This window comes from Octodon degus, unplaced genomic scaffold, assembly GCF_000260255.1.
Source record: "Octodon degus isolate 3935 unplaced genomic scaffold, OctDeg1.0 scaffold00132, whole genome shotgun sequence".
NCBI lineage: Eukaryota > Metazoa > Chordata > Mammalia > Rodentia > Octodontidae > Octodon > Octodon degus.
The window spans coordinates 140,173-149,991 of NW_004524708.1; the positions used below are offsets into that span (position 1 = coordinate 140,173).

At 43.4% G+C, this 9,819-nt stretch overlaps 2 protein-coding genes across 3 annotated transcripts in view; both read right to left on the bottom strand.

The window, feature by feature from the left end:
- Window positions 1-1,392, bottom strand: part of LOC101581587 (mannose-binding protein A) — a 3,578-nt gene extending 2,186 nt beyond the window's left edge. The window contains exons 1-3 of the mRNA XM_004641245.2: window positions 1,287-1,392; window positions 838-1,025; window positions 435-551 (exon numbers count right to left, since the gene is read on the bottom strand). Coding sequence (XP_004641302.1) covers window positions 435-551; window positions 838-1,018 — 298 coding nt within the window. The 5' untranslated portion in view covers window positions 1,019-1,025; window positions 1,287-1,392. The remainder of the gene's footprint in view (window positions 1-434; window positions 552-837; window positions 1,026-1,286) is intronic.
- A 6,852-nt stretch (window positions 1,393-8,244) lies between these two features.
- LOC101565556 (pulmonary surfactant-associated protein A) overlaps window positions 8,245-9,819 on the bottom strand; it is a 4,031-nt gene continuing 2,456 nt past the window's right edge. For both annotated transcript variants that reach the window (XM_023701282.1, XM_004641212.2), the window contains exon 5: window positions 8,245-9,659. In XM_023701282.1, coding sequence (XP_023557050.1) covers window positions 9,283-9,659 — 377 coding nt within the window. In that variant the 3' untranslated portion in view covers window positions 8,245-9,282. The remainder of the gene's footprint in view (window positions 9,660-9,819) is intronic.

A 9,819-nucleotide genomic window follows, 5' to 3' on the forward strand; every position in this document is an offset into this window, starting at 1 on the left:
TCCCATACTTTTCCTTTTTGAAAATTATTTTTGTGATTCATTTTCATTTCTCATTTCAGGTAAGCTCCTTAAAACATTTATTATTTTGACCAATATTACTAAGAGGGCTACTGTTTTTCTTGTTTTTACAAGTTTACCCTAACCTGAATTGGGTTTTATGGGTCAGACCCCAGGACTTTATGGGACAGTCCATTTTTATGCCACTCCTGGGACAGTGGGCACAAACAGAATACTAGAAGCCAAGTCCCACCTCCTTCAGAGTTCCTGTGAGGTGCTGGCCCTGCAGAATCTGGGAAAGTCAGGCCCCACATGACACTGGGCCAGAATCAGGGTGGAGATCTTTCAATGAAAGTGTTGGGGAAAGGGCACCTCCCACCTGCGCCCAGATCCCAGAGCCCTGGTCCCGGGCACCCATGCGGGGGTGTGCTCCTTACCGGAACTGTCTCTGCAGTCTCCTTTTTGGCCTTTGGGTCCTGAAGGTCCGGGGGCCCCTATATTGCCTGGAGGCCCTAACTTTCCTGGTGGGCCCTGCAAGCCTCGAAGCCCTTCACCTGTTGAGAGACCAAGGGAAGGTGAGCCAGGGTTTACTGCTCACTACCCTTCTCCAAAAGCTCAGCAAGTGATTCGCCCCTTCCTGGGGCCATCACACATCACTATGTGGAGATGGGGTTGCGAGAGCAGGAGGGTCCTTGGACTGGGAAGCAGTGACCTTCCCTGGGGATTACGCTGATGGGCTGGCCTCCCTGAGAACCAAGAGGGCAAAAGCCGAGACTCCCCAGGTGTTGTACCCACTCTCCTATGTGACAGTCTCCCGAGGGAGGCAGGGCTGCCCCGTACCTGGATCTCCTTTCTCCCCCTTGGGTCCATCTCGTCCATCTCTGCCTGGGGTGCCATTGGTGACAGGGATGCTGCAGGCCACCACGGAACAGGTTTTGTGGGCCTCCTCACAGGCTGTTTCTGAGCAGCATGCTCTCACCAAGCACAGGAGAAGGACAGGGAGCCACAGAAACAGCATCATGCTGGTACTGGAGACAGCAGGCAGAGCTGATCCTGTTGCTGGTATATGTACTCCTCACTCCTAACCCACCTCTTGGATGGAGCAAACTGCCCTTTAGTTTGCAGATGATCAGTTGGATCCAGGAAGGACACAACTGCCCCAGATCAATAGACAGAGGCTCACGTGGACATGCTGACCCCACAATAGCCCTTGCCTGGACTTCAAGAGGTTCAGGCTAGGAGCCAGACTCCCCGCCCAGCCCCACCACTTTCCTCTGGATATGACTTACAAGGCTTCTGCACAACACAGAGACTGTGGCAGGGAGGATGGCCCTTTAGCACAGGCTGCTGGCAGCTGTGCCCCCAATGCTGAGACCAATTAGCCCAGTGACCAGCAGCAGTACTGCACTGGCCTTCAACCCCAGATTAATAAACAACTATCCTCTAGCCTAGGACCTCTGCAGCTGGGCCAGTCTCCAAGCTGCTGGGGGTGGGGGCTCCAGAACAGGGCAGGACAGCTCTGTGCTTTCACACCCTCAGCCACTCCTTTGGCTGTCCTCTCCCATCCATCCGTGCATCCACCCATCCATCCATCCATGCATCCATTCATCCATCCATGCATCATCCATACACCCATCCATGCATTCATCCATCCACCCATCTGTCCACCCACCCACCCATCCATCCATCCATCCATCCATCCATCCCCACAGCTTAGCTGGCATAATCTGCTAATGTCTTAGGCTTCTGACGTATTCCCTCCAGATATTATTTCCCAGAAACTCCATAACCACCATACCAAACATAACCATGTTCACATACATACATACAAACACACATTGGGAAGTGGCAAGAGAATGTCCAGTTGGGAAGGGTAACAAGGGAAGGAGAAGAAAGAAGGGAGGGGGGAATGGGAACTTTTAAAAAAGAATGAAAGGAAAACAACAGAGACAAGTTTGCACATAGAGAGAGGAAGAAGTGTTGAAGAGAAGGGAGGAAAAAAGGAAAAACAAATTAAGATATATTTTGTAAGGTATAGATTCCCTATGATGAATGTGATCATTATTTTAAGAGTATATCAATAAATCAATTAAAAAAAAATAAAAGGAAAAGAAAAAGTACACACTACCAGGGATTGAACTCAGGCCCTTGTGCTTGCCAGGGAAGCGCTTATTCCACTGAGCCATCTCCCCAGCCCAGTACACACTACTGTTTCAGTTTTTCTGATTAGTTTACCACTTTATTTGTATTTATTTTTTTATTGTCTGGGTGAGGTGGGGAGATGAAAGACCTACCATCCTGGGTCACCTGGTTCCTTCTTCTCATTCAGAACCTTTATCAAGCATCATCTCTAGATATTACTCATAAGGCTGGACACGAGGGGAAGATACTTGTAGACAAGTATCGAGGCAGAGTATAAGCATTTGCACAGTGGTCCTCTCTGCCAGATATTTCCTCCTAGCTTTGCCTTCTTAGCTGCTGTCATCACAATTTTAGCTAAAAATATTACCTCAGGAGGAAGACTGCTCCTAAACATTTAATTTCAAGAAATTCCTCTGTTGATAAATTATAATCTCTGATCCTTTTTTATTTATGTATTTGATACAGGGTCTTGCTGTGCAGCTCAGACTCATAGAGCTCCTCCTAGTTCAGCCTCCCCAGTGCTGGGATGATAGGCATGTCCCACCACACCTGGTTTTGGTGGTCAGGTCAGGACACTCAGGAGGGAGTCGGCACGGCATGCAGTACTGAGGATCAAACCCGGGTTCCTGTGCTTGCCAGGCAGGGGCTTAGACCACTGAGCTGAGCTATCTCCCCAGCTCTCTGACCTAATTTTTAATTTTTAGTATTTATTGGTATATCTTTTTTTTTTTTTTTTTTGCGGAACCGGGGATTGAACTCAGGTCCTTACGCTTGCCAGGCAAGCGCTTACTCTGCTGAGCCATCTCCCCAGCCCCTATTAGTATATCTTGTGGCAGGCAAGATGATATTGACGGGGAGTTGGTACATTCATAAAACACATCTTACTTCTTTTTACAGCCCGTTCTCCTCACCTCTCTCCCCATCCCTTCATATATTGGTCCCCTTTCCTTCTGATAAAGCTCTAACAGTTTATTTATTAATAAATAAATACAAATAAAGTTGTAAACTAGTCAGAAAAACTGAAACAGTAGTGTGCACTTTTTTCTTTTCCTTTTATTTTTTAAATTAATTTTAAAATTGATATGCTTTTGAAATTATTATTGTCCCTGATTCTTTTTATTTATCTTTTATCTTGGTCTTTACTTATAGTTGGAGATTTTATATAAGAGAAATTCTGTGACATTTAAACTTGTGTGTCTGATTTAGTTTACTTAATATTATGGTCTCAAGATACATCCATTGTCCTGCAAATGACTGAAGTTTGTCTCTTTATGGCAGAGGAGAGCTCCATTCTGTATAAATGGCACATTTTCTTTGTCCAGTCACCTGTTTTTTTTTTTTGTTTTTGGTATGAAAGATTGAACTCAGGACGTTGCAGTTGCCAGGCAGGTGCTTATGCCACTGTGCTATGTCCCCAGTCCTTATCCATTCATCTGTTGATGGTCATATAGGCCATTTCTAAGATGTAGCTGTTATGAATTGTGTAGTAATAATCATGGATATACATGTATTATTATGCTGTGATATCTTTAAATCTTTCAGAAAGATATTTAGCAGGGCCATAGCTAGGTCACATGGAATTTCTAGTTTTAAGTTTTTGAGGAATTCCCATATTGATTTTCGTATGTACTCGTTTACATTCCTACCAACTATATGCAGTGGTTCCTTTCTCCCCAGCCTCACCAACATTTCTCATTTGATTTCTTGTGGATGTCCACTCTTTGTGGAATAAGACGGAATCTAACAGTCATCTTAATTTCCATTTCTCTGATAGTCAGAAATGTGGAACATTGTTTCATGTGTCTATTGGCCACTTCTACTTCTTCTGAGATGAGTCTGTTCTGCTCAGCGGCCCACTTTCCGATGGCTCTCTTCACCGTTGTTTGTCTCTGTCTGAAAGTGCTCATTGGCTGTCTGTCCAGGGCAGTTTTGTGAGGGCGGGGCCGTCAGTCCCGCAGCTGGACGCCCCTGAGTGAGTCCCCGCAGTGTTCACAGAGCCCGATGGCCTCACAACGTCCAGCTGGCTTCTCTACAGCTACCGTTAATGCTTTTATCCGTGGTGTGACTGTTCTCGAGCCAGAGCTGTTTTCAATTCCGCGTTCTTTCCCCCGAGGTGCAGCCCAGGAGGGGGCACATGGGAGGCCCTGGGTAAAGAAGCAGAGCCCAGGAGCAGAGAAGATGCCGGGGCGGACTGCAGCTCCTAGAGGCCTGGTTTCCCAAGCACCCCATGCTTATCACCAGAGCTTCCCCAAACTCACATTCACTCCTGAAACACTTTATGTCACCAAACAACGCCAAATGTTTGCACTTTGCTTGGCAAGGAGCAGGACCGGGTCACTTCCTTTTGACTCTTTTATGGTTGATGTTTGGCTTCTCAAGGGTCATCAGCATGTGTACCTTCAAGGTGCTATGCCCAGGCCACCAGCCATCCCCTTCCTGTCACAGGGAAGCTGCCAGGTATCAAGAGGGCCCCATGGCTCAGAAGCCCACTTTCAAAGCTGTGTTTCTGATTCCATGCATACACGTTTGCAGGACCTGTTAATTCAGGATGCGTAAGTCCAGAGGACAGAGGACATTCAACATGTGTATCAAGCAGGCAACCTCGTGAAAGAGAGGAAATTTGAAATGGAGGCATGTACATAAAACCAGGACCCTTGTAGAGGCTTAAAGAACTGGTGGAAAAAGCTTCTTTCTTACAGATATGGATCCATAGCACTGTAGTTGTATAAAATCTGGGATTTGGAATTTATGCTGGTATTATTATTGTCACTGTTAGCTATTCATGCAAAGATGAAAAACTGCATTTCAAGCGTCCCAGCTCCTCACAGCCTAGTACACTGTGAAGACATAAAGCAATAGAAACCCCTACCCTGAACCCAAGTACCCTGGGGTTTTCTCAAGATTAGACAAATTAGGCCCACTTTGAAGAAAAATCACCAAACACAGTAATAGATAAACACAGTGTGAGGTAATCTAAACCACAATATGTTGGTGATATTAACATTATAAAATTATACAATGTGCATTCATTTTACACAATATATTTAAAAACTAGATAAAATAGATACTAGAAGGAAATTTAGAATTACTTAAATTGGCCTAAGAATTGTAAGAATATTATATCATTGATTAGCAAGTATAGAAACAGAATTGAAAAATAATAAACTAATGGAATAGGTGGTTCAGGGGACATCTGAACCTCTTCCCACTTCCTGTTTATCTATCATCAATTTTGCTCCTCATAGGCATATCTAAATATTCTTTTAATTTCTCATATAAGCAAAGCCATGCAATATTCAAGCTTGTGACTTATCTCATTTAACATTATGTTCTCAAACTGCATCTATTTACCTACAAACTTCTCAAGCTTATCCTTCTTTATGACAGAGAACAACTCCATTGTATATAATTTTGTGTAAACACATTTGCCTCAAATGTTTATTTATTGATTGACACAAATGCTGTTTCCAAGCTATTGAAAATGGTGTTACTATAAAGGTGAGAATTCATATATCCTTATAATAGTTGATGACCTTAACTTTTTTTAGGGGTATAGCTGGGCCAAGTGGAATTTTTATTTTTAATATGTATGCCAATTTGTTTCATTTACACTGCTTTATTTATACTACTTTTGCTCATTGGAAAGAAAATTTTGTGCTAACATATTTGTTTCTTCTTTGAAGGAATCTTTTTCCATGTCTTTTACTGAGTACTTTGAACATAATAAATACACAGTGCATTACCTGTTGTTATTTTCTTATTTTTCTCTGAAAATTTATTTTATTGTTCTTAAACTAGGAAATTTCAAAGAGAATTACCAACTACCCTCCGTATCACTCCAAGTAGTTTTAAGTTGCATTTTACCAAATCTTCAGAGAAGAAGTAATTCCTCTCCCGTATAAATGGCTCATAGCCAAAAAAGGATCTTAACTAAAATGATAAGCTAAACATGTCAGTAAGAACAGACAGCTGGGTGAGGTGGAACACACTGTCAACCCAACACACAGGAGGCTGAGGCAGTACAAAGTGAGTTCAAGGCCAGTGTGAACTGCATAATGAGAACCTGACTTGAATAAATAAATAAATAGAAATATAGACCAAAGGAAGGGAAGCATGTCATTCATAATTGAAGATGTAAAAATGTAATTTTAAAATGGCTATGAAAAGCCAATAATACAATGGTGATTAATAGCCTAGCCTCCGTAATCTCACTATCTACATTCATTCCATAAATTAGCTGCATGATCTTCACCAAATCACTTTAATTTCTATGTCTCAATACTATTCATATTTATAATTGGGAAGAATAATATTATCTGTAGATTGGCATTAACAGAGGTTACATGAATTAATACAAGTGCAGTACCTGGCATATATTAAATAATGAGATAATCAGTCATCAGATCAAGCAAGGGGTCTCCCAGGGATGCAAGGATAACACAATATCAAAAATCATGAAATTTACTAATTTAAAATAAGGTTTATTGAAAGTCTGAATTCAGGTCAAGTCTGAAGCTTGGCACTCACTCTGTTCTTGAAACTAATACATAGCCTTGGACTCATGTTCATAACATGATCTTCCCAGACCTCCTTAATACCTAAAACTTCTGGAGTTGTTAAAACACAGTTCAAATGTAGAGTTTGCCCCCAAGTTTACTCATTAAGATCTTCAGTTTCACATCAGATTCATGGCCAGTAGGGACACAGAATGGCACTAGGTGGAAGCAGGATGGGCAGTGGCCTGCTCACCTGCTCCCTTCTTTGTAGGTGTAGAGAGTGTAGAGAATGCCAGGGCCAAAGGTGGGCAACATTGCTCAAGCCTACAACATGCCGTATCTTCAACGAAAATTTCACACAGTGCATTAAGAAACTCTTGTGTCACTGAATTTCTTCAACAATGTAGAGGACTCCTGGGCATTATAAAAAGATAAACGTCCAAATACAGGGAGTGTGACTACCATAAAGGAACAGGAAACTATTCCACTGTTGGTACAGATAATCATGTTTATGAAACAGGAAAACATCAATTATATTAAAAGTATGAGGAGAGAGAAAATGAGAATCTAAAATATATATTTGGGTACTATAATATAAAAAAAAAACTAAGCTAAGTTTTCTCACAAACCACCAGTAATTAATTTTAAAACAGGGGATTAAAGTAGCAGATAGAACCTGAAGAGAAATGATAAGACATCTATTTTCAAAAGCTTATCCTGAAAACAGGAAATACGTATTTCTCCTTGTTGTCTCTGCAGATTGGTAGCACAATAATACACATTCTGGGCCCTGAAAACATGTGCAGGGTGATAAGATGAAAAAATAACATTCACACACACAAAAAGAGAAATAATACCCTTCATTCCCATTTTGTTTTCTGAGTTTTGTTCTACAGCATTCTTCTGCCTAAGCAAAGAAGTAATGCAGGTGAGAGAATGTGTTGAAAGGTGTCGAGCTGGGAGGAGATGGAGATTTCTGGAGATAAAAGGTCAATGTGGTTGCCCTCCAAAGGGGCATGGTCCCATCCCCACATAGCCCTTGGCAGGAGGCACAGTCTCAGGCTCTGCAGGCCTGGGGACTCCACCCTGAGTGCCAATTCCAAGCCATCCTGGTGGCCAAGTAGAGGATGCAAGGCAGGCTGGAACCATCCACAGTGGATCACATGACCTCTGACCTGGAGTTACCCTGACAATGACATCCATATATTCTTGATGTTTCTATAGCTCCCCTCCCAGCTGTGTGCCCCTGGAGAAGCCAGATTGCCCCTCCCACGAAACAAGGAAAGCATAACCTGAGATTGAAACTCCCATTCTTCCTGCAACTGGGGACTCAGGATCAGAGCTAACTTGATCTATAGATACAGAAACACGAGGTTCCTTGAATCAAAAGCAGCAGAGAGACTCATGTTAACACAGATGATTTATTGCACCTAAATAATGCTACTCAGCTTAAGGGTGGGGTGGTTCCAAGTGTGAACTTCAGGTCAGCGTAGATGGGTTTGAATCCAGCCTCTGCTACTTGTGAATGTAACAATATTAAAGATATGTAACCTCTGCAAGCCTCAGCATCCTTATATGAAAAGTGGAGAAAGCAATACTCATTCATGGCTCTGGGAGAGTAAATGATATTTATTAAGAAACACTCAAGGTGCTTGTCAAGGTGCTCAACATACAGCATGTGCTCAAGGAACAGACTCCGCAGCAGCACTAGTGGCTGTAGTAATGTTTGTTCTCAGAATGATGTTAATATTTTGACAGTAACAAGAATCTGATTTCAATTTCAAAAATGCACAAATAAGCCCAGAGAAAACAAAATTCCCAAAGGCACAAGGTACCCACACTGAGACACAGTCTAAAACCTGGCACTCAGATGATTTTAATGAAATAGCTGAGTAAATGAATTAACAATAGACAAGAAAAGAGGCCATGGTGCGGTTGGTGGGGTGAATGCCTAACTGATGTCTGAAGTGGGCAGGGATGTGGATGTCAGCAGGAAGTTTGTTGGCTCGGGTCTGGGGTAGAAGAGATTCTTCCTACAGCCCTATGCTGAAGTGGAGGAACTTTTACCCTAAAACTCAAGGGAGTGGATCATACTTGCCAAGTACTAGGGTTGTATCCCCTCATCACTGTGCTGGGCACCACCTGGCTCCCCACCTTCCCAGAGACTAAGTCATCCCCAGACATCCCGTGTCCTTCAGACTTCACATTTGGGCTTTTCCGGAAGTCTTCCTATTCTACTATTATGTTTAACCAGGACTGCTAAATTGTGATGGGACATGATAGAGGAAGATGTTCTGTGTGCAATTTTAGAGGGTCCTTCCATCCTGGGACCTCACTGTTACCATCTATAAATGAAGGAGCCAGACAAGATGAGGAAGAAGGGGGGTCTCTGCCCTACATAGAAGGCCAAGATTGGGAGTGGCCCCACCTACTGCGTCAGAATTCCAAGGGAGCATCAGGATGGATTGCTGAGTGTGAGGCAGTCAGCCCATCTAAGGCATCAAGGGACTAAGGACACAGCTGGCTGTAGTAGCCATAAATCAATTTAGTTGGGAAGGAATTTCAGCACCTCATACACCAACTGGACTGTCAGGGTGGAGAATGGAAGGCAAGGTGATTTGACCTGTCTTTTGGCCTCAGGGCCTGCTTAGAACTCACAGATGCTCAGGCGGTACTGCAGGCAGTTCCTGTCATTCCATGTCCCATCTGAGTATATCTCCACACATTTCTCATTGCCTCGACCCCTGGGTTCCCCTGGGTACCAGTTGGTGTAGTTTATAGGGGCCCCATCCAAGTAGTAGAAGTCCCCAGGGGTGTGGCCCTCTGTCAGGCCCAAGTATGCATAGACGTTATACTTCTTCACGATGCTGGCAATGGCTGCATTCTCCTCTGGACTCCTAGGGGCAGCAATGTCACCACCGGCTCTGGCACAAGTCTCCTTAATGGCATTAAAGTCTGCTGACTGTCCATTAGTAGCGAAGACCTTGTCCCCCACTGCCAACATGGATCCCTGCAAACGGAGAACTAAGAGCAGAGGAGTTTGGGTCAGGCCACCAACTTCTGTCTATACTCATCATATTCCACCAGTTCCTACTACCAGGCTATCCCCAGTAACTTTATTTCTGCCTCTTTGCTCTGTGTCTGTTGTGTATGTGTGTGTGTGTGTGTGTGTGTGTGTGTGTGT